A 25669-nucleotide genomic window follows, 5' to 3' on the forward strand; every position below is an offset into this window, starting at 1 on the left:
AAAAATAATAAAATGTATAATCAGAATTGTTATAAAATAAATAAAAAAAACATAGCTGTTGTTTCTGCTGTTTCAGATGTGGTACATTTATCACTGTAATCGCATTACATGTAATCTGTTTCTCTTTAGTTTCTAGTGTCTCTATATTGTATTACACAATGACCAACTCCAAGAACTCAACAAATCTACTGTCTGCCTCCATCGTATGCGTTGGTCACATGTCTGTGTCCATTCTCACACCTCCACCTTTCTCTTCTTTCCAGAGTTTCCCTCCCTCAGGATACATTACCTCTATTTACCATCTTCTTACCTCGCTTCGTTTTACATAACAAAGTGGAAAACACGATGATGGCTGCAGGGAGGGAAAAAAAGAATCCACATATGGAAACCAAAGAAGAAGAGAAAGTATTATTTAGTATTGAAACTCAACACGAGCTCATGTCACACACCGTCTCTTTTGCTGCAGAGACCAGATTCAGCGTTTGTTTGAGTGCAAACATATGGACGCACAATAGTTGACCTTGATCTTATGATTACGTAGTGTGTGTGTGTGTGTGTGCGTGTGTGTTCTCTAACTAAGTTCTAGTCAAGTTTCAATAATATTCAGTGTTTTCTTCTTTTTCATCCTCCTCCTTCGCTCCCATTTCCATTAAATTATCATCACATAGGTCTTAATTTACTTCACAGGGAATTCTGTAATACATTTACACAGTGTACAGGGACATTAAAGGAAATGTATGTGGTGAAACTAACTTTTTTTATACTGTGTTTACCAAGACTCAGTTATAGTTTTTCTCAGTGAAGTCAAAGGCACTTCTTTCTAAAGGAGTATACATTTACAGTATTGGAATTGGAATATTTTGATTTGATTATGGATTTTAATATTTTCTTGCCTTACAATTTAAGGCAAAAAAGTCCCCACTGTACAGCACCTAAAGACATTTGTCATCACCATTAATTTATTCATCCAGAAACACCCTAAAAATGTTCTTTGCTGCTATAGTAAACCTTTAATTTAGACCGTACAAATTTCCTTTTAGTTATTCTTTTGTACACAAAAACCAAGAAAATAAAACGTAAAAATACAGTTAGGCTAGTTTAATTTGACAAGATGGTTCATAACCCAGATATTGCAGATACCCATATACACATATGTTATACAGTATATCTTGTTTTTAAGATGGCGCAATATTGCTGCCAAAACACAGATACTACATTCTCAAAACAGTAACAGTAATATACAAACTAACAGTATTCATAGGGCTAAAATACTGTACGTGTGCGCCAACCTAGTGTGTCCAATACTTGATAATGCATCTGGAGTTTGAAGCCACTGGGTGGGACCCAGCAAGCTGTTCATACAGTAAGTGTGACACTAGTTATCCATGTAGGTGTTCACAGATTTGTCATAAGTTTATCAGAAATGAGGCGGGAACACTGGAGTTCAATAGAGGATTGGAAACCTACAAACTGGGTATGGTTACTAGTGAACACACCAAATAAATATTAAAATTAAATGTACCAAAACAAACAGATTATAGTGATGTGTGATAAAGAAAGTTGCAGAAACCTGACATTGTATCTCTAAGGGAGAAGATGTGTAATAAGTGTAAATATAAATTAGATATAAAGTCAGAACTAAACTGCATCAATGTTCTCAATGTGCTGCTGATTTTACTGGAAATGTTGTTAATGTTTTTTCTTAATTAATCTAAATCAAAAAGATCTGTTTGTACCAACATAGGAGCTGAACCATGCTCACTGAAGCGTGTCAGCACGCTACAGTGCAACGTCATACTAAGATAATGGATATAAATGATTCACAACATCTGCAATGTCTTTTTGAAAGAGACACTGGCATCCGAATGTCAAGGAATGCTTATTATCCATTGGTTTTTAGGGATGATTATTTGAATGAACATGTCAATAGCCTGCTGGAAGTTGTTTCCCTGTGGGAAGAAAAAGGTTCGTTGTCGATGTTGAATGCCTTAAAATGACATCATGCACAATTCAGTTCATTCATTCACTGTACACATTGTGGTTTAACTGTATTATCCATTAATCAGAGCTCCCTGTCACAAAAACATACAATCTGAACCATCTGTGTTTGTCGTAGGTGACACATGTAAAAAAAAAAACAACAAACAAAAAACAGCTACACTCAAACACACTTTCTGTCCCGCTCCATTCCTGAATTCTTAAAAAAACAGGAAACAAAAAGCAAGTTGAAAAGAAGAGAGCGAGAGAGAAAGAGAGAGCGAACGCATCCTTCCACCCAGATTCTCCTGTTTCTATTTTCCTTTCTCCTTTTCTATCTCTTCCTTTTCTTCAGCTGACCTGGCAAATGGGCTGATAGAGTTACTTCTCATTTAGTTCTCTTTTGACTGGTCGTTTTTTATTTATTCCCTCCTGCTCTTCTTCTCCTTCTCCCTCTTTGTGTGTGTCTTTTATTTCATTCAGAATTCAGTGATTTTTGTTTGCGTGGAAAGCTTTCTTTTCATTGTCCGACCTTATTTTCTTTGTAACACACACTCGCACACCGGCCTGGGAAACCTGTGGTGGACAATAGAGCAAAGGAACAAGTGTACAAATGAAAAAGAAAATAAAGCAAGGAAGGACAGAGGGCAAAAAGAGTCATTATGAGAGAAAGGGATATTTAGGGCGAGGGGGAAAGGGGAGAAAAAAGAAAGATGTTTTCAAGGTTTGATGGTTGAAAGTCGATCAGTCTGGTTTTACCCGCTCAGTGACTGGCTATGTGTTTTTCTTTTTCTTTAGAAAAATGACAAAAACAGAGATTGGAGCAAGGGATGAATGAGAGGAGTGATGGAAATGGAGAGGGACAGATTGATGTGTCAATGGAAACTGTATCTTTGTTTTCGTCAGTGAGAGAGAAAAGAAAGCGAGAGTAAGAAGAGACAGTAAAAGAAGATTAAATGCATATAAAGAGAGCCACGTAAAAAAAAAAAACACAACCATTTTTATTTCAAATTTACATCAATTAACATGTATATATAGTGAAGTCATTTAATGTTCGTTCAGTCAGTCTAAAACCATTGTATCAAATAAACAAAACTGATTTTATAATATACCTGGTTTAAAACACACAACCATATAGTGGTGAGCAAATATGGGTTTTTATTACATTATTTGCAGATTTAACAGTTAAAACTTCTGTAAATTATGTTTTATAATATTACAACTGTGTTTTAAAATGATATGTTGATGTTCAGTGTGTATAGATGCTAATGCACACAATGTGTGAGTCATGATACATTCAAAGTCACGTAAATAATAGTGTAACTCTCTGTAAATTCACCACAACGCTGTGTTTTACACATCCATGCATTTTGGTACATACGTTTGTTTGTTTCCAGACAGAGCTGTGTGATGCCTCAGGTGATATCACCTGTGTCTGTGTCTGTTGGGTCTAAGAAATATAAGTTTGAAAATCAAATTAAAACCTGAATGGCGCTGGAAAGAAGTGAGCTGTAGCTGTAGCCTCTTGACTCTCTCAACTTGAAGCAGCATCACTGTTATAATGGTCAATACATATTTCTGAGTGCCAGTTATTTCTTACAGGTTGATTAATCGGCAAACGTCATTTTGAAAAGTCTAGATGAGCTGTAGCTTTATTCATCCCCATTCATGTGAGCGGGGAACTGAGAAACACCACTGGAGGAGGTCGCTAGTGCTCATGTTCTGAAACGTGATGATCATTCAGGTCATTTTGAGGCTGGAAAATGAGGTTTTAATTTGGCATACTGTATAAAAACATATGGCACGTTTAAACTGAAGAAAATGCTCCAATTTAATGTAGAAATAAGGTAATTTTAAAATTGACTAGAGGAACTCGTCTTAAGTTAAGTTTTCTCACTCCTCACAGCTGTTTCGTCCATCACGATAGTAACATGACGGTGACATATGGACTAAAATGGATATCTTTCTAAAGAAGAGGTTTGTGTTTTTCCAGGACTGTCTTAAAACAACACACACACGTCCCATATGGACGCTGAAATCGTTTTCAGTAGGGAACCACTGTAAGAAAGTAAGGGAGGGAACTGTATACTGAAAAGACACAATCAACCATCAGTTACACTGAAATCTGAGACACTGAGGACTAGGGACAGCCAGTATGGACAAGAGGGATGATTGGTAATCAAAACCATTTCAGTGTACATATGGAGATGTGAGTATTTTATTGAAACAGCCTTGAGGGACAAAAAAGTGAGCACATCAATGCAAACTGTCTAATCTTTCTTTTCAGCCTAATTAACAGAGTTTAATATACTACACACAGATTAGACCAAAATAAAGTCAATCTGCAATTAATTGTTGGCATGTTGGTTGATTTTGTACGTATTATTGTACGAAATCTGTGAGGGGCTTCTCTGTCTGTTGTTTTAACAGTTGTACATTGTTATCTTCTGCGCTAACACAGACGAAAGTGGGTGAAAGACGCAGACACAGATGGATAAGGAACAGGAAAATACAAAGAGGCCGAAAAGTGGAAAGAGAGAAAAGAGGAATAGAAAGTGACAGAGGAGAGAGGCAGGAAAGGAGAGGACAAGGCCAGGGAAAAGATTAGAAGAGTGTGTGTGTGTGTGTGTGTCTGTGTGTGTGTGTGCGCGTGTGTGTGTGTGTGTGTGTCTGTGTCTGTGTCTGTGTGAGAAAGAGAGAGAGAACATCTGCCCATCTGTTTATACTTCTTTTCTTCCCTGGTGTAAATGGCAGAGGGGATGAGGCCCAGCTGTCATCTACACACACACATACACACACACAGCACAGGGAGTTCAGTAGGCAATAATAGAGAGAGACGGTTGCTAATTCAAACTAATGGAGGGAGATGAAGATGGATGAAGGAGGGAACGGGGGAGCAGAGAGAGAGAGAGAGAGAAAAATATGTGGAGGATGAGAGAGGCAGTGTTAAGCTGACAGAAAGGAGAGGGAGGGAGAGAGAACGGGAATGGAAGTGTGAAGAAAGTGACTCACTGTGACCAAAAATCCAAGATCTGAAGACAAAAGTTGATAAAAATAATAAAATGCAACAGTCATCATTAAAACGAAGGCTCTAACAAGGTTGAATTAAATGCCACCATGTTGTATAATACATTTATTAATTGTTAACAAACCTCGGTGTAATGTCAATATTTTGTTTAATTACACTTTTTGTGTAGTGGCCGCTTTATGACGTGTAGGTGTACAGTTTAATGCTGTCCAGCACACCTGTTCTGCCATAAATTCCACTTTTATGATGGCTGTCGTGTGTTCAGATTTGTTGACTCTGCCATGGTGGTGTTAATGAATTTTTTACCCTAAGATTAGAGGTAGTGATGGTGTTATACTAAACTGCATTTAGAGGTAACGTGTGTAAATGTGAAATGTAGTAATGATGTAGAAATTAACAAATTCAACATATACATTATATTAGAAATATTTGTTCGTACTGTTAAAAGTGGACACTCAGTGTGACAGCCATTCATTTTCAGTTTTTAAAAATACAACAAAGAAATTGTTTCACTGTTTTATTGATAAATGTTGTCTTTTTTAAAATTAACACTAGAAAAGGAACGTGTGCAAATAATTTGTTAAATGACTGACGAATAGATGATTGTTGAGAAATCGGTCGACAATTAGGGTTTAAATTCTAATTTATGGCTTTGTTACGGTGCCAAAGAGTAACACCCTAAAACCCTAAACCTGAATATCCTGTCTTCACAACTTGAAGTTGTACTGAGCTTTTAAACATCATGTCAACATTCATTAACAAATGTGCCAGGCACGGCACCTTTTCATGCGTGAATTATTTAAAAACTACGTTTTCTTGCATGAATTTTTGATGTACAACAATACAAAAGTCTTCATCTAACCATGGACTAAACCAACAAACCTTAAATATTGCTCATGTTCTATTTTTTTTTAAGCTGTACCATAATGCACTGTGAGGCGTATGTATGTATGTAGGAGATATAGGAAATAATGGGCTACTGACTAAACTCTTATCCAGAACAACAAACCACATCCACATCTAGGGCCTGACTTGAGGAGAGTGGCTAAAATAGAAAAAAAAAGAAATGTGTTGTCATGCAGCTGTGAAACGCACTGTATGGTTGGAGTGTACTAACAATATCTAGTGAGTATTCAAGCAGGATTTAGTGAAAATAAATGGTAAAAAAAACAGATCTGTCTACCTCCAAAGAGTGACAAACATTTTGAGTGGTAAATCTGCCACCGTTTTCCGCTGTTTTAGAGCAGAAGGCCCGGCAGCAAGAGTAACGTGTGATCATGCATCGCGTGTGACCTGCATATTATGAGCTGAACAAGTCACATTTTTAGTATTAGCTGCTCATGTTTTTCACCAGTCTGGAGTACGAATGGTAAAATATTCAGCCTCTATGTCTTCACTTTTCCCCAGGAGGCAGTGAGTGTTCCTGGGATAAGGAGCGTCTGACCAGCCCTCCTGCTGGAGCCCACAGTGGAGGGGGAGGAGGTGGTGGAGGTGGAGGAGCACCAGCAGTGGGAGGAGGAGGAGGAGGAGCTGGAGCTGGAGCTGGAGCAGGAGGAGGTGGAGGAGGTGCACCAGGAGGAGTTGGTGGGAGGGGTCCGGCCATCGGAGCTGTCAATCAACAACTCCAGCAGCAGCAACAGCTACTGGCTAACAGTGAGTACACACACCATCCAAACAGACAACACATGCAGACGATCTGCATTAGAAACTGACAGAAACACACACACACACACAGGATGTGAGTGTGTGTGCTTAAAGGGGTGGCAATATTTGTTAATGTACGCCATTTAATCTATTCCCATCTCCTGTATTAACACTCTGCCTGGATTAATCAGCACACACTCTACTAAATGACTCAATTCATCAACACCACACACACACACACACACACACACACACACACACACACCCAGAGAGAGAGAGATGCAAACAAACAGAAACACACTTATACTGGCTTTATTTCTTATTGCAGAAGTAACATTTTTGCACGCGTGCACGTACACACACGGCAGCGGGAGGTGACAAACACTCACATTGATTATTCTATCACTTCAGTCGTCACGACAACAGCAATCAGTGTTATTGTTTCATTGGAATGAAAGCAGCCACTGCAATTTTGTGTGTGTGTGTGTGAGAGAGAGAGAGAAAGAGAGAGAGAGACAGCTGTGATGACTTCACTTCAGTGTGTACATCTTGTGGGAGATTACTTTTGAAAACAGGGGGCTATTTTGGGGTCAAAGGGGTGTGAGTTCAGAGGTTAAAGGTCAAGGTTGTGCTTCTAGGGAGGTTTGGGGTTAAAGGATAATTTTTAAGTTAATGGAACAGCTTCACAAATGCTATGAAGTGCGTTGTTTTTAGTGTGTCTGTGCATGTGAAACAGACAGGAGGAGGGGCAAAGAGAAGAAGACAACGTGGAAAAAATTAGATGAAGAGATCGGGTTAAAGGCAAGAGGAGAGGAGGAAAGGAAAGAAAAGACAGAAGAGAGCAACAGGAGGAGGGAATAGAAACAGATAAAAGTGACTGCAGGACAGTGTGTAATAAAAAGAGACAAGAAAGTGACGGAAGGCAGTAGAGAAATAAGAGAAAAAAGGATCTGACCTCCCTTTTCATTCGCCTCATCACACTTTAACCCTTTGACCTCCATATTTTCTCCTCTTCCTTTCTTTCTCCCCCCCATCTGCTATGTCAACTTTTATTAGTGAGACATTTGACACTGAGATGACACCTCTCCCTCTCTCCTCTCAAGCATAAGTTCAGCACAAGTTCACAGACACATCATTCAGTGTTTTTCTCTCTGTCTTCTTTCTTTCTTCTTCTTCTTCTTTCTTCCTAAAAGAAAAAAGTAATAAAATTATAATTTACACAGGACATAACAAGAAAAGATGGTGGACATGTGACGGGGAAGCTTGAAAACAAATTCAAAAAAATTAAAATAAACCAAAGAGCAAAAATTAAACTTAAAGCCGTTCGAGTCTTAACTCAACAATGTTGCTGTGCTTCCTCCTCCTCTAAGGGTTGGACCTGCCTTTCATGATGATGCCCCACCCTCTGCTGCCCATGGGTTTGCCTCCCGCGTCTGTAGCCATGGCGATGTCACAGATGAATCACCTTAATACCATTGCCAACATGGCGGCTGCAGCCCAGCAGATACACACTCATGTACACCGTGCACCTGTCATCAAGGTAACAAACAGATTTAATGCTCAAAAAAATATTTAAGTGGCAACCGTAGAGGACCGCCATAGATTCCTTGAGGAACTCCTTTATAAAGAACACTTTACTTTTCCAAACAGGTTCAAGAAACTGAACAGTTTATGGTAGGGTAGATTTTTTATTTTATGTGTAAATACTAGTTACCAACAATGGTTGAAAGTAACTAGGAACATTTATTTTAGTAGTGTTCTTTAGTAAAGCAAGAGTCAAATTATACTTGAGTATTTCCATATTCAATTAATTCATACTTTGAACCACATTGTGAAACCTAATCTTGTATCTTTACTTGTATCTACAGTATAATCTACTCCTTTTTAAATTGCTTTTCAGAATCTTGTTAATAAAACAAAATAGAACATAATGTTTGATTTTATTCATCCCTGGTGTGAAACTAAGAAAGTATCCTGTGGTTTGTAAAGTAATTCAAATTCAAATTTTTGACTCAAAACATCAACAAACATCATATCATCATTAAAACAGCACATAAAGTAAATAGAATCAGCTTCGTTTTCAACAGCTGACAACACAACACAACAGTCCAAAAACACACTGGTAAACTTTTTTTTTTCTAGCTAATAATTTGCAGGGCATTCAGGTGTAACAGAGTATTTCTACTGTGCTAGTGATAGTTTTACTTGGGTAAAATTAGCCGAGTCCTTCTTCTACCACTGGTTACCAATAATTACTTAAGCTAGAATCAATAAACCACTTATCACTTTAAGAAGATAAGCTTTGTCTTTTTTCTTGCCCTAGCTCAGTAGTCTACGTAGATTCTTCATGTTTTTCTCCCTCACATTTTGTGTCAAAATCAAAACAGGAAACAATCATTTTTTAGACCATACTATGTATGCATAGTCTTTCCTCCTGACAAATAAAAAAAGCATTATGTTCAGAGTAGGTGGGTTGAATTGGTGGAATAATTCTACTTTTAAAATAAATCATCACCAAAACAGCAAAACAGAATAAAAATTGATGACAGTGCAACAACAACACAAAAGAAGTACACAGTACTTTTATTAAACATGTAATCATTTTTATAATACATTTTTTCGGTGTAAATTAGTTGCTACACCTCTAACACAGTGATTTTATCTGTCAGAGATAATTACTGGTAACCAGAAAGGCCTCTGATGATTCACTTCAGATCTTCCAAGAATCTGTTGAACAGCTACTCTTACTTACACCTCATCAATTTATTCTTTCTTTCTTTCTCGCTCTATTCAGGAGAGAGTGTGTGACAGTCCTTCTCTCTCTCCATCTGTTGACGAGACCAACACTCCTCTGCAGTCGCAGCCCAGCAGCTCGGCCTCCAGCTCACCAGAAAGACTAGGTACAAAATTACTGATCAGTCAATTGAAAGAAAATGAATGTTTAATGCTTAATTATATTTAGTGTGTAATTAGATATATTCAGGTTTTCTTAGCCACTTATAATTGTAAACTAAATACCTTTGGATTGGGAGACGGTTGGGGAAATTGTGATGGGAATATTTCATAGTTTTGTGACATTTATACATAGATCTAAGAACTAATTGATTAACAGAGAACATAATCCACATATAAGTCAATATAGAAAGTATTAGGTTCCAGCCCTAGTATCAATGCACTTACTTCACAAACAAAGAAGTAAATGCATTAAATACAGATAAAAATACATACAAACAGTAGATACATATGCATGCTGATATCTCTGTAACATCCAGTGATGTCTTACGTTTTTATAGGCTACTGTAATCCTTAACAAGGGTAATGATTTTTTAATGTCAGGTGGAATGTAACAGATTAAATTTACTCAAGTGCTGTGCTTAAAGTATTCACTCTCTAAAGATACTTTAACTTTACTTGTACTTTATTAGTATTTCCATTTTGCCAACTTTATTCTTCTGTTTCAATTCAGGAAATATTTTACTTTTTATTTATGAAATTTATTTGACATCATTTTTTACAATGGTTAAGATTTTACATACAAAAGATCTGATGAGCTGATGAAATATAATGCACTCTCCTGAATTACACTGCCCGAGCATAAAGGTATCTGCCAGGATAATGTTGTTATCTAATGTTATTTCCTCTGCTTTGTCTCGCTATGGAGATCAGTCTCCCTCCAGCTTGCAGCAATAATTTTATGTAATCATTGTCAGACTTTTCTTTCTTGTTGACAATGTTTAAGGATGCATTTATGTGTTTACTTCATGCCTGTATTTGTATGAAATATGAAGCTTGCAGGTTAAATATGAGTGAATGGGGCATTTGTTTCCCTGAGTTTGTCCTTCAGGCAGTACTCACAAACATATACTTACAGTAGACTGTACACAGATATGTTTCATAGTACGTGTAGACGAGTATAATTTGTTACATGCACAGTTACACACTTTTTATTTCTGCAGGACTGATGTCAGCTGATGCAGATGTCGCACTGACCAACACTGCTGCACCCATCAAGAAAATAGCAAAGGACAAAGGTTGGACCACACACATCTACACACACACACACGCTTGAGGATATTCCATCACCCAAGTTAATCTAAACCTCTTCCCTTTTTCTTTTGACAACTGACAAATTATCCTCACTTAGGAGGGCTTTCCTCATCTACTGTATTTGCACACACACACACACAGCAACTGAAACACATATAGAGAAAAACATATGGTCTCATACACTCACACACACAAAAACAGAGAAACAGAAAACTCAGGATATTCTGTTGCTCCTATTGATCATCTGTCTCGGAGCCATCAATCAAAAGAACGAAGGAGGGAGAGTGTGAGAGAGATAGATGGCGGGAGAGGAGTGAGCGAGCAGTGCTAAGTGGAGGAGGCATGGCTAAAAGGGGTCAGGAGGTGATGCACTAAAAGCATGTGGGGCCTCTCCTCACTCCATCACACTCTTTACCCTCTCTGTATTTTCCATTCTTACACCACATTGTGTTTTCATCTTATTCTTCACTCTGCATCCTTCCCTCCTCCTCTTCCTTCATTTCCCCTCCATTCATACTCCACAGACATCAGCAGGAGCAGCAGAGGGAATGCTTCTGTCAAAATCAATAAGGGCAAAGAGGGAAAAAACATCTCAAGGGAGCATGCATCTTTAAGAATGACTGAACATATGTGCCATCGTGTGTTTGCCGACTTTGACTTGATATTTAAAAAAGCAACAGTGTTTTGTTTCATGTTGGGATGTGGTTGCATCAGCCTAACCTACATTTTCCCAGCATCAATTAGTCAGTCGTTGTCGCTAATTATATCATTTTTAATGTAGTGACATCCCGATAGGAACATTAAACTGCTGCTACAACACAAAGTAAAGTAGCTTACCTACATGGAAGCTAGTTGGAAACTGGTTAACAGAATGCAGAGAAAGAAGCTCTTTGAGGTAAATGTTGGGCCCTTCAAGAACGAATGAAGGAATGAGGAAGACACCCTGAGAGAAAGGGGCCAAAATGGACACGCACGACCAAAAGAAAAAAAGAGGAGCCACAATGGAAAGGAGGCAGAAAAAAGGAGAAGGAGGAAGTGTGAAAATGAGTGAAGGAAAAAGAATGTGATAAAAAAATCAAGATGACGGAAAAACGAGTGTGGAAGTAGAGAAAAAGTGATGATGAACGATATGGAAGAGAAAGAGAGGGAAGGTAGAGACGAAGGATGTATGGATGTAGTGGCAGATAGAGAGGATAGAGATTGTGTGTGTGAGTTAGAGTGCATCTTAATCAGCGTTAATTTCACAGCAGAGTTAACCCAGTTGTCAGTGTGTTAGGCATTAAGGGCTGAGCAGAGATTGTGACGCACTCGCAATGAACACACACACACACAAATCAAGGATGTCTTTAATCCTTGCCAATTAGTACCCCACATGATTGTCTGAATACTAACAACCTGTGTGTGTGTGTGTGTGTGTGTGTGTGTGTGTGTGTGTGTGCGCGTGTGCGTGTGTGTGTTTAGTGTAATTGATTTCTCTGATGCTGCTTCATTGCTTTTTATACTTTCCCAAACGTCAACATTTCATAAACTTCATTCAGAAGTTGTGACAGTGAATCGCTGACAGAAAGCTGCCATCCACAAAACATTTCTGTCTTAGTAGTTTTTTGTTTTTTGTTTTTTTCATTTTAGGAGCATTTTATAGAAATTTCCAGGGATTTTTACACGGAGCAAATTAGTCACATTCTAGGCAGTACTCAAAGCACAATCTTTTCATTTCTTATTTTGATGTTGGCTAGATTTATAAATAAAAACAAAGTAAACTGAACCCTAAAAAGTTCATTTTTGTTAACTGTTCTTGACAGAAGAGTCTTCGCTGGGACAAACCTTACCCCCCGGCTTCCCTGCTCCATTCCTATTTGCTGATGGCCTGTCGTCAGTGGAGACCCTGCTCACCAACATACAAGTATGACACTTGAACAGTTTGTCATATGGAAAAATTTTGACACACTGAGGATTCAAAGGGGGCAACAATGGGATTACTACAGGGTTTTAATATAGTCAAGAGATGCAAGAGATCTAAGTGGTGGTGGCTAAAATCCACAGTCCTCTCTCTCTGTGCAAAAGTTCATCATCTTCAATCTTGCAACTTAGTAACAAACAAAACAGAAACAAGAACAAGGAATTGCACACTAAAAAGATGCTTATGCCTAATTTTAGCTTGAGATGCAGATTTGCAGATTTTGTTTTGCTCAGATGAAGGACTGTGGATGTCAGGGAAAAAACTTACACACAAGTCACCATGACGGATCATCCAGACCATCCCTATCTTAATGAATACGTGAAGGTTTCCCGTCTGCTCTCTGCTTACTGTAAGATATGGAATAAAGACAGAAAAACAAAGAGAAAATAGTCTTACATTACTTTCTAAAGGCTACTTATTGATTTTTCTTTGTATAACCTTACTATGGTCATCATTCTGAATTAGTGAGCCGTCTCTGCATCTGCCTCAGGGGTTGTTAAAGGTGGCGGTGGAGAACGCCCGAGTGCAGGACAAACAGATCCAGGCGGAGAAGAGAGAGCTGAAGATGGAGCTCTACAGAGAAAGAGAGATGAGGGAGAGTCTGGAACGACAGCTCACCTCGGAACTACAGAGCAGAGGTCAGACAAAATAACATTTTTTAAACCCATAAAGACATAAATATGAAACTTCCTTTTTTGTGGGGTCTTTGCTTTTGTCCTGTGTCCATTTACAAGTGGGATGACATGATCCTACAGGTCCTGTGTAGGAACTGAAACCACACTGCAAGAGCTGCAGGAGAGTTGACGGACTGGGGTTCCTTATAAAATACTGGGAATAACATCCAGTAGATGGAGGAGTAGAACGTTTCTTGACATATTTCGTCCTGTTCTTCTTAGCCTCCATCCAGAAGCGTCTAAAGAAGGAGAAGAAGGCCAAGAGGAAGCTACAGGAGGCGTTGGAGTTTGAGTCAAAGAGGAGGGAGAGAGTGGAGGACGCTCTCAAACACTCGTCCTCCCCCTCTCCCGAGCCGCTGCACGCCGCCAACAACAACACCAAGAACGGTATGACAGGATGTTTGCTGGTTTATTTCAAGGCTTGTTTTTGTCTTTCTGACCTGCCTGTTTTCTTAAATCATTTCCAATGCTCACTTGGTTTCCTTATGTTCAATCTTTGTTTTCGCTCATTTGTTTCAGTTTTATCCTTTTCTAATTCTTCTTCCTCAAAAAAATTAGGCTCTTCAATATTGTTTTTCCAAATTTCTTTCTTGTTTTGCTTTCTTACCCTCTTTGATTAGTACGTTCTAGCAAATCTAGACACTTCCTGCAGTTTGTTTCTTCAGCATACATTTATGATCTGTCATGATTGTTCACAGTCTTATTCCTAGTATATAACTTGCTGTGTTTAAACTTTTGTTGGCCGATATATAAGACATTCACAGTTTTAGTCAGGTTACATGCTGCTGCCATTTTACTGCAATACTGTTGTCCACTACTGTATTGTTGTACAGTATGTGTGTATGTATAGGGTCAGGAAGAAATTCAAAACAAAATACTGCAACTGCAAATGAAGTCCATAGGCAGATTAGCTGTTAGCTTGAAAATACCTAGAAATGACTGCATATTTGAACCTGAATCTCTCATTTCACTGAAATTAAGTCATCTCTTTATGTAGTGTTATTTTTACTCAGACCAAACACTGAGTGCTTATAAATGTAAGAAAAAATATTTTTGGTTTTCCTAATCATTTTAAGACAATTTAAAATTGGGACCTAAAGACCGGTTACACGCAAGCGAGACACTACACCTGTGCTGTGCTGAAGGGTTATAGGGCTTCACCACACATTTTGTCACTGCTCTGTGATGTTAATTAAGTCCCCACTTTTTAAATGTTAATTCTACTTATCATAAAATTCACATCAATAATTTGTGGCTGTCTTGCTGCATGATGCACTAAACTTCACCTGAACTCTACATGTCACCAACGTCAGACATTGCTTTTTAGTTGTGTTTCGACAGAAGTTTTTAAAAAACAAACTAATGAAACTGGCCTGGACAAAAATGATGTTACCCCTAAAAAAGATGTTAAATAATTTGACCATAGCGGCAGGAAACTAAAGTGTGTCCTGTAATTAGCATCACAGGTGTCTTCAAACATGTAATGAGTTAGTCTGCCTATTTAAAAGGTGAAAAGTGGTCAGGTAAGGTCCACAGGACTGTAGCCAACCTCCCAGGACATGGCCATAAGAGGAAAATTGATGACAAATCGAAGAGACTGATGATATGAATGGTAACCAAAGAGCCTAAAACACATTCCATAGACATTAAAGGTAAAATCCAATGTCAAAGTACATCTGATCACACCATCAGTCACTGTTTGAGCCAAAGTGGATTTAATAGAAGACAACAGAGGAGGACTCCACTGTTAAAAACAAATTGTTAAAAAAAAATAGAAAACCCATATTGACAAACCACAAAGCTTCTGGGAGAATGTCCTCTGGACAGATGAGACAATACTGGAACTTTTTGGCATCAGCTTTGTGTTCACAGATGCAAAAATGAAGCATACAAAGAAAAGAACAATATACCTACTGGAGGAGGCCTGGTTATGTTCTGGGACTGCTTTGCTGCATCTGGTACAGAGTGTCTTAAATCTGTGCAGGATACAATGAAATCATTCTGGAGCAAAACATGCTGCCCAGTGTTAAAAAGCTTGGTTTTTGTAAGTGGTCATAGTCCTCCATGGATAATAACCCAAAACATTGCACTATTCTGAAGTGGCCTTCTACGAGTCCTGATCTAAATCATATTGAACATCTGTGGAAGGAGCTGAAACATGCAGTCTGGAGAAGGGACCCTTTAAACATGAGACGGCTGGTGCAGTTTGCTCATGAGGAGTGAACCAAAATACCTGTAGACGTCTCATTGAGAGTTACAGAAATTGCTTGCTTGCAGTGATTGCCTTTAAAGGTTGTACAATAAAATATTAAGTTAAGGGTGCCATTACTTTTGTCCAGGCCAGTTTCATTAGTTAGTTTTTTTGGTTGTTTTTTTTATTTTAAAGTTAATTAGTTAATTTTTATTTATTATTACTTTTGTCAGTTTTAAGTTATTCTCTAACCAACATGGGTTTTTTAATTTTGTCCACATCTGTAGTTGTGATAGGCTGAGGCCGGGCACTCATCTTTTTCTACTATAAAAATTAACAGAAGTTCTTACGACAACTGTTAATTGCAGTCCTACAAATTTTTATTAAATTTAGAGTGTGTACAGGTATGTCTTACTTGAAACATTTAAAGGTGAAGTATCTCCTAAAATATGTATAATATCTGTGATGAGGATAAACTGCACAGGGCTGTTTTATATAGAACATGTTGTGAGGAAGCAGGAAAAAAGTCTTTTTTGTTAAATAATTTTTACAGAGCCATCAAAATGCTTTGACAATTAACATCAAGAGAAAGAAAATCCCAAAGTGTAATTCTCTGGACAAATTTTCTGTCTGTGGTGTGGTTTTCTTTTAAATCCAGTTTGTTTTTTGCACACAGTTACAAGGTGTTGTTTGTTATTTATTGGCCAACCCACTGAGACCGTCTTGTCTTTATGTTTCATACCAGACGCCGCTGTAGCTGAGGATAAACCTGAACTTAATGGAAACCAGCAAGACAACGGCGCTGTACAGGGTACTTGAACACACACACACACACACACACAAGCCCACAGACACACATCAAAACAATAAAAAATATATATAAAAAAACAACATGAAACACACAGGCTCACAGTCAGATACGCACTCATGCATGCAGAGTCATGCTGATACACAGACACATACACACATTAACAGATATGACACTGTACACAAGTGTGTTCAAAGGCAACACACACACACACACGTGGTAGGCATATGTGTGTGTTGGGGCCCAGGCTAGATTAGTGGAGACATTAGGCAGACACACAGACACTGTGGCCTCCCTTTGATGTGCACCTTATCAGACATACACGCTTGTGTGTGTGTGTGTGTGTGTGTGTGTGTGTGTGTGTGTGTGTGTGTGTGTGTGTGTTTCTATTGTTGTGTGGACAAATTCTAGCTAAATACCGTAATTATGAGGACACTGTGGCCAGTCCTCACATCTTCAAAGAGCTGTTGAGGGTTAAGAGTTGGTTTTCAGGTTAATGTTAGAATTGGAATTAGGTTGAGGTCGGGTTTAGGGGTTAGGCATTTGTTACAGTTAGAGCCTAGAGAGTGTATTATCTGAATGATGCCCTCCCAACTATGACATACTGTGTGTGTAAGTGTGTATAAATAGACCAAGCAGATAAGGACATATTTTATATAGTGAGGACATTATACACACAGTGAAAGCATTTTTTGGAAAAGTAAGCACAATTTTGGAACATGGGGACATTTATTTATAGATGGTACATTTTGAGAGTCTGGATATTGTTGGGGAAAGATGAATAAAATATGGCTATTTGTAATTTTTTTCTGAATACTGAGAACATCTTTTGAAAGCAAAGAAGAAGCAAAGACATGTTGGGGAATGGTCACTCATTTGTTTGTTTGTGAGGACATCTTAAGAAAATAATGACAAAAGTGACGATTTGTGCAGTAAATCGTGACACTGGATTTAGTAATAGTTTAAATTAAGGACATTTTGAGAAGAAAACATGATTTGTAAAAGAAAGGACAGTTTTGGAAAGAGACGTAATAACTTGAATTTTATTTTTGTAAATTGTAGAGTTTTTGGATGGTGGCAGACAACTTGGACAAGTTGTTGAAAGAAATAATTTCTTGTTGTGGACAGCATTTTGTATTTCTGGACATATTTTTTTTATAGGAAATGCAGAATTTGAGAGAGCAAAGACAGATGGAAATAGAAGATAATCTGGAGAGTGACAACATTTACAGTATGTAAAGTGTTTTTCAAAGCCATGACATTTTTTTTTCCTGCTTTAAGCCACAGACAGTTTCAAAAGCAACATCATTTAAGAAAAGTGAGGAAATTGTGTGCGCTCCTGCCCTCTTCAAAAGAGCTGAATGAAGGTTCCCACTTGATTCGGGGAAGTCTGAATCAGGTTTAGGTTAGCGTTATGGCACTGTGGAATGCATTATGCCAATGAGGGTCCTCACAAGTACAGTACGGACGTGTGCGTGTTAGTATGCATGTGTCATCCTCTTTCCACCAGCTGTGCTCAGTCCTCCCTGACATTGAAAACCTTCACTCGAAACTCTGCATGTGTATAAATGAATATCTGCAGCCACACACACACACTTCCTGTGTGTGTGAATGTGTGTGCGCACCATACCTGTGGTTGTGCATTTTAGTGAGTGTGTGTTTGATCCACCCTCTAGTGAGACAGGGAACTCTAATTAGCTCTCTCTCCTCTTTAGACCCCTTTTAGATCCCCTCACTTCTGCAAGCCAAGCACTACCACAAACACACACACAGACCCACCTGATTTCATTAATGTTGATTGGCCCAGTAGGACCCCTTTGCTGCCTTGCTCACATACACACACACACACACACACACACACACACACACACACACACACACACACACACACACACACACACAGACAAACACACACTCATCTCTCCTGCCATAAAAGCATTTTGCACCTATGGTGGTTTACATACACACACACGTACACACACACACACACACACACACACACACACCTCCCCTGCCTCTCACCTTCCACACTCTTAATTAACGAGTGAGAAGAAAACTGCTGAATACAAAGAAAGGCATCGCATTGCAATCAGAAAGAGAGGGAGAGGACGAAGGAAGAGAGGAAGAAACAAGAGAGAAAAGCAAAAAGATCAGGCTCTCTTGGTTGTTCAAAGCTGACCGGGCTAATTGGTCGTAACAATATGGAAGAAATGGAGGAGGATGAAGAAAATGGGATAGGGAAGAAGAGGAAGGCAGGGATGGGTAAGGATAGAATAGGGATCAGGATGAGGAAACGGAGCTGAAATGAAGAAAGAAGAGATAAGGAAGAGTGTGAAAAGGGGAGAAGAATAAAAAAAACTAAATGTGTGGAACCAGTAGAGAAGGAAAGAAGTAAGAGAAAAAAGACATTACAAAATAGAAAAGAAGAAAAGAGAAGACGAATGAGCAAAATAGATGAGGAGGTGAAGGAGGTAGATTGGGAGGAAAGGAAGAAAGTAAGGAAGGGTAGAGAAGAACAGGTGTGAATGAGGGAGAGGAACTCTGCAGGGTCAGAGAGAAGGAGGAGAAAAGAGTAGGCAGGAGGAGAGGATGAGGAAAAGGGGAAATTAGTAAAAGAGAGGAGACAGAAAAAAGTGACGAGGGGAGAGGGCACGGCAAAAAAGAAAGGGATGAAGAGAGTGGAGGAACGGATACAAATCCAGAAGAATGCAAATGAGGGGGAAAGAATTAATAGGTGGGAAAGGTGTGGAGGAAAGAAAAGATGGAGAAGGTGGGAGAGGAGTCAGAGAAGGGAGAAGAATGACAGAGTAGAGTATGTTTCAAAGGAGAAAGAATAAAATGGGGGATGAATAAAAATTAGTTCAAATAAAACTTATCTGAAGTTTTAGTGTTAGGTAGTTATAACCTCAGGCGAAGGAGTAGGTGCACCACCTTTTGCTCATGCAGGGGAAAATATATCTACAGTTAAAGAATGGAGAGACAAGAGAAAAACCAGATCAACTAGCATGAGGGGAGGAAAAGGGGGGATGCACTGGGTATGAAGAAGAGGAGGAGAAAGGAGGACAGAAGAAAAAGGGCAGAGGAGGAGGGGGAGTGTGCTGATTTCTTGGGACAGGGAGTTGAAAAATGTGACCTTGTTCCGGGACCTGGCGACATTTCCTCCACCCAGCTGATAGACTTTTAACAAGGCAGGTCAACGTCATTTTTAACCAGGACAACACACACAAACACACACACACGGATGCACACACACACACACACACACAGCAGCCAAGCCGAAGGTGTGTTTTTTATTGTGACAGATACAGGTGAGAGGGGAAGGGAATCCAGCTTGCTAGGTCAAAATGCTGACAAAAAGAATGAAGGAGGAGAAGAAAACACTGAAGATGAGGAGAAAAAGATGAATAAAAAAAGAGCTACTGATTTAAAAATCCCTCTTTGACCAAGTATGTCTTTATGCTTTTGTCTTTAAAAAGTTTACACAGAAACCCCTGAGCTCAGTTATATAAATGATGCATGTGAGCAAAAGCCTTGCATGTGCCATGATCTGTAAGAAATGCTAAGAAAATAAAATGTGTTCATCCATTAAATTAATTTTAAACAACTATGCAAATGATAAACACAATGATTTCATAAAAAACACTGATCCATCATTTCAACCTATTTCAAGTGTGAAGTAGCCTGCTCTGATGGTGTTTTTACATCTCTTGATAGGTTGAAATCTCCTATAAAACACATTTACTTTACTTTTTACTCTAAGTCGCAGTAGTATGACGAATAGGTCTCTACTGTTTAGGGGCTCCCCAGATATCTGTTAGATTGTCTGTTCTATTAATGCTAGCACCTAATATTTGTGTAACTGAATTAATTTGTTCACAAAATGAACAAATAAGCACATAGATTGATTTGTGGTTCCTTGAATGTAGAAAAAAAAATAAGCTCTTTTAAAAGTTCCTGTTGAAGGCAAAATTATGGTGGCTTTACTGGTGACACGTTAACAGAGTTGTTGTGTTGCTGTTGTTGTTACACAGTTTACCCATCTGATCCCGGGTGTCACTTTGTTATATCATGTTATGTTATGTTATGTTATGTTATGTTATGTTATGTTATTGTTACATAATTGTTCCAAAACAACAAGTAAATTAAAGAATTATACACAGTTGAAAAAAAAAAATTTACACAGATGCACAATGAGTTACACTACTACACTACTTTGACATTTTCTATACAATAAAATAATTATTAATTTATGAAAATGACTTAGATTAATCAGTTCTGAAAATAATTATTCGTTGTGGCACAAGAATCAAGAATCCAAATCCCTTTACATACTGGTCCAAAATCAGCAGAGTTCGACTGGGGATCTTTGTTGCATGTCATTTCCTATCTCTGTCCCGGTGTTTTCTGTCTGCCTCTCTGCTGTCAAATAAAGACTAAGATAGCACAAATAAAGTATCGATAGAAGTGATCCTGGTTTAGCATTAATGGAAACATTTCAAGAAATTAGAGTTTTTAAGGACAGGACTGAATCAAAGGTGCGACTCTTTAAGTTGCAGGACAGATTTTAAGCACCAGGCCAAACCTGCTGCCTAAAGGAGAAAAAGAAAGGACAGGAGAGGACAGAGAGAAGAATGGGTCGGGATAAAAATAATATGAGCGTAACAGATAGAGGACAGGAGGGAGCAGAGGGGAGGTGAGGAGGAGGGGATGCATGTAGAACAGAGGGATGAAAGGAGGAGAGCAGGGGGTTTGAGTGGATCGTGGAGTGATAAAAATAGGGAAGGGCAGGAGATGAGAGGGATGAAAAGGAGGGAAGGTAGGGAATATGAAGGAGGAAACGAGCAGGAGATGAAAGAGAAAAATTTAAGGAAGTTTTTTTTTTACTCCAACGTCTCAAGACCTCGAACCTGTTTCATATCTAAAAAACAAAGAATGATGAATAGAGGACAAAATGAGCAGGCAACATGATGACGGAGAACCAAGGAGGGGATGTTAAAAAAAAAGTTGAAGGCAGGAGAAGGAGAAGTGCAGGATGGAAAGATGAGAGAGAGGGAGGCAGGGCAGGTTTATGGTTGCTGTTATGCAGAAATGTAAACACTTTGCAACGTTCGCAGAAAACAATGACACCGCAGGGAGAGGAAGGTGTGCATGTGTGTGCTCGGTGTGTGTGTGTGTGTGTGTGTGTGTGTGTGTGTGTGTGTGTGTGTGTGCGCGCACGTGCTCCTGTGTGGGTGGGTGCAGCAACAGCACCACGGGGAGCGGAAGGAGAACGACGGAGGTGAAATGAGAGCGAGAGAGAGACAATTAAAGAAAGAAGGTGAGAGAGGGAGAGCCGACCCTGGCAAAATTGGAGATATGAGATTCCTATCATAAACGGATGCTGCGTAAAGGGCAAGAAGATGCAGCATGGAGTTAAAACAAAAAACTACATCCTGCTTTAATAATCATGGTGAAAGCATGAAGTTCCTGAACAAATGTAGACAAACTGGATTTACACTAAAAACTCGACGTATTCAATGCACTTTAAGCTGGAGTGGAGTCTGTGGGTTGGCAGCATGCTGTACATGGTACAGTATGACCACAGTCTGTACACGCACAGGTTAACAAGAGCTGCCTCCAAGTTCCCCCTGAACACGTCAGATAACACTGGCTAACAAGTTTTGTTGGCTTGTATTTTAACAATGACTCAATAAAATAAAAGTTAATCTGAATATGTAGGCTCACTCACTCACTGGGACCAGGAGAGATGCTTGAAACAGTTAAAAGAGTATGAGGCCCCCTTTCCTTAATGCTTATCTGTTCTGGGATTATTGCCGGCTTCACTTGCCGGATCAATAAACTGTGGCAGATTAACGTCACACAATTATATGGGTTTTTATTCAAAATGTCAGCTTCTAAAATCCAGCCACACATGTTTCGAACTGGAATATGATGTTAGGGAAGATGTTAGGGAAGACAAATGTCTAAAAACACAAAATTTGTCCAACTAAGTCATTAAAACGTGAAACGACAGAGTTTTATCTTGTGTTTTATCTTACACACACACACACACAAAATAAATTAGTTAAGGAAGAATAGGAATTATAGTTTATATATTGATTGGAGCTTGGCTGTAGGCCAATGATTTTTTAGCTATATCTTTGTAAATTACGTGTGCTGCACTTTAGAGTAGCACATAGTCCAACTGTCAAAAGTCATGAATTTATTAAGAATAATTATTAATAATAATAATTTTCATTCATAACTCTTTAACTTTGTTGGGTAGTTAGTTATGTCTGTAGCTAACCAGACATTTCGACAGTTAGAAGAGAAATCACTTATCATTTCCACTTTTCACTTTTAGACATATATGTAACTACAATAGACTATATTAATATTTAGTCTTAGCTGATAAGTGTGTGCTGCAAACCAGTATTGTGTCTCAGTCCAATCCTTCCTTTCTTGATCTCATTTAAACACATCATTTCCTTGTTTGTGACTGGCAGAAGTTGCTGGTAGGAGATAAAAATTCAGCCATTGCACCATCAATGCTGGCAGCCAGCAATGTAGCAAGATAATATTTTTTGTAGGTGATGTAGTCTGAAGTGAAAGTATTAGCCTCCAGTTTTCCTTTGTTTCACCTCCAGCTAACACTGTGATGTAATTGTGACATAGGCCATAAAATTGATCATTTGGATGATCTTAGAGCATCTGAAATGCAACTGTTTACACTCCGTAAGGTCCTTGAACGCCTCACAAGCACATCAAACAAGTAAAAAAAATACATATCAGTGTGCTCAATAAACGACCAAACTTAATCCCCCAATGTGAACAGTTGCTGATATTTCTACTTCTTCCGTATAAATTACACCATTCACATCCTTTGTTCCACCTAATGAGTAGCGAAACGTTTTAATCTAACAAGAAGGAAGTCCAGTTACTATGACTCCACTTCTAGATCTTCAGTATAAACTGAATATTGGCGGTTCTGATATTATAAATGAACTAAATTCAAAGCAAAGATTTCAAAATTAATCAATAAATTAAAAAAAATCACTTTTTTAATTAGTAGACAAAAAGGAAAAATAAATATTTTTTGATGTATAAACATGTTTCGTTTGTCAAGCTAAATTTGTTAGCGCTCAGTTCTCAAATGTTACTGTTTGAGAAAAATAATGCGTAGATAAATTGATAATGAGAGCAATCATTATTTGCAGATGGAGTTGGCGATAATTACTTCATCTTTGTGGTTTACTGACTCTTCTGTGTGTTTTTTTTTCTATCTAGAATCCAGGCCATTTCTGAAGACCCCCATGATGTTTTAGAGGGACTCTGCCTGCAGAAACCCCGCCTCTGCCCCCTCCTGCACAGAAGAACTCAACCAGCCTGTTTCCACAACATCCTCAGTCACCATTTCAACAGCCTGCCCGGGCGGGATTCTATCTTTGCTACTACGCAACCTTTTTGACGTTGCTATAAGAAACAATGAGACTACTAAGAGACACGCCCCTTATTTGGACTTGTTTTGGGGTGGTCTCTCTACTTTTTCTTCTTTTTAAACAAACTTCACTCCATTCATCCCTCTTTTTCTCACTGCACCAGGACTTCTCTCATCCCTCGTCAGCTTCTAAAACTGAAACATAAGAATCATTCCCAAGCAGAGACAAGGAAAAAAGTCAACGGGCTAGACTGATCAATGCGCTCTCAGATTTTGAGCGATGTCAAAACGAATCAACTTGGTTTAGGAAATTAAAAACCGCAAACAATCTGTTCGGACATTCTCAACTGTCACCGTGTGATGACACCATGTGGTTCGCAGGACCAAACAAACATTTCTGATTGGCGCTGACGAGACAAGAACGGTTTTACGAAAAGACAATGCTCATATTTCATATTTACGTTTCCTCATCCAAAAAAATAAAAAAATAAAGAAGCTTCACAGCCCCCTCTGGATTTGATGCAACCTAGTCACCCTCATTGGCTGGCTGTTAACACCCTCTGATTGGACGGTAATCAGCAAATCAGTGGAGCTCAGGACTGGAGGATGAAGAGGGGTTTTAAAAAAGTGTAAAACAAAATTGATAAGAAAAAAAAAAGAAAACTGGAGGAAAACAACTTGGGAGGCTATTTCTGTCTCTCGTGTTTCATTCATTTTTGTTTTCCGTACAGGGACTAAGAAAGAATGCATGGGAAAACTTTTCTTATGTTGTCATTTGGCTTATTTTACCCTCCGTACACTCTTCACTCCAACTTCTTCCCCATCCTATATTCTTCCTCTTTTGCTTCCTTCCTTATCCGTTTCTTTAAATCTGCTCCTCTTCCTCTTATATCTTCACGTTTTTCAGCCGATTCCTTTTCTTTGTCGTTTTCCACATCTGTATTTCCTCCTTCCTATCTCTGTGAGGCATTACTCTGAAAATGTTGGATGCAGCTTTTCAATGTATGAAGTATTTTCTATCACCCTTAACTTGTGAAATCAGTTTCTCACACAATGCAAAAGTTAAAAAAACAAAACAAAAAAAAAACAAAAACAAAACAAACTTTTTATTACTATGGAGTGATTTTTAGACAATTATATCCTAAAAGGTACGTTGAATTCTCTTCCTCAACTTTGACCGTTTCACCTTTTGACCCCCATTCCTGTGACCAGACAGTAGATGTTAAGTTTCTAGTGTTTGTCAAATTAAAGACAAGGAGCACTTGATTTTTATAAATGGAGTTTTTCAAGCAACTTCAACGAAAAATGTGTGATGACTTTTCATATGTTTAATTAAATTGTATTCGATTTTGGCTGGATTTCAGATTGTATCCCTTAAAATCACCCATAAAGTTACAAAATGTACTACAGGTAAAGAAAACAAGCGCTTCTCGTCCACATCAAACACCAGAAACATTTCAATTCCACTTTCTGAAATAATAAGAGTGCAGACTGTTGTGTTGCAGTTTTGTTTATTCCACTGCGTGTTTTATTTGTTTGTTTACTTGTTAATTACTATTTGAAACATGTACGGGCGGAATGAGAGAGGGTGGGGCCAGGGAGGGTTAGGGTTTGGGGTTAAAGGGATATTCTGTGTAGATAGAAACAACATTGAACATTTTCTTTTTTTTGTTTTTGTTTTTTTTTTTCCTCCTGATCTCTGAAGTCTGTCACTGTTCTCTGGGTTTGAACTGACTGCAAATATACAGTATAATAATGACTACTGTCTAGTGGTGTTTTACACACACACACATACACACACGACATTTATGTCTTTCATATAGTTCAGATTGCATAGATATAAATAATCAGCTGAATGAAACTTAACTACAGGAAGGAAACTGGAAACTAAAAGTCCTGGTGCACTTTTCTATTTACACATGA

At 38.5% G+C, this 25669-nt stretch overlaps 1 protein-coding gene across 1 annotated transcript in view; it reads left to right on the plus strand.

Moving 5' to 3' along the window:
- The window catches only part of LOC113157727 (dachshund homolog 2-like), a 78404-nt gene extending 53076 nt beyond the window's left edge, over positions 1-25328 (plus strand). Inside the window, exons 4-12 of the mRNA XM_026353348.1 lie at positions 6413-6658; positions 8020-8189; positions 9444-9549; positions 10606-10680; positions 12499-12599; positions 13147-13294; positions 13553-13717; positions 16267-16332; positions 23596-25328. Of these exons, the coding sequence (XP_026209133.1) occupies positions 6413-6658; positions 8020-8189; positions 9444-9549; positions 10606-10680; positions 12499-12599; positions 13147-13294; positions 13553-13717; positions 16267-16332; positions 23596-23633 (1115 nt within the window). The 3' untranslated portion in view covers positions 23634-25328. The remainder of the gene's footprint in view (positions 1-6412; positions 6659-8019; positions 8190-9443; positions 9550-10605; positions 10681-12498; positions 12600-13146; positions 13295-13552; positions 13718-16266; positions 16333-23595) is intronic.
- The last annotated feature ends 341 nt before the right edge of the window (positions 25329-25669 follow it).

The sequence above is a fragment of the Anabas testudineus genome, chromosome 18 (genome assembly GCF_900324465.2).
Source record: "Anabas testudineus chromosome 18, fAnaTes1.2, whole genome shotgun sequence".
NCBI lineage: Eukaryota > Metazoa > Chordata > Actinopteri > Anabantiformes > Anabantidae > Anabas > Anabas testudineus.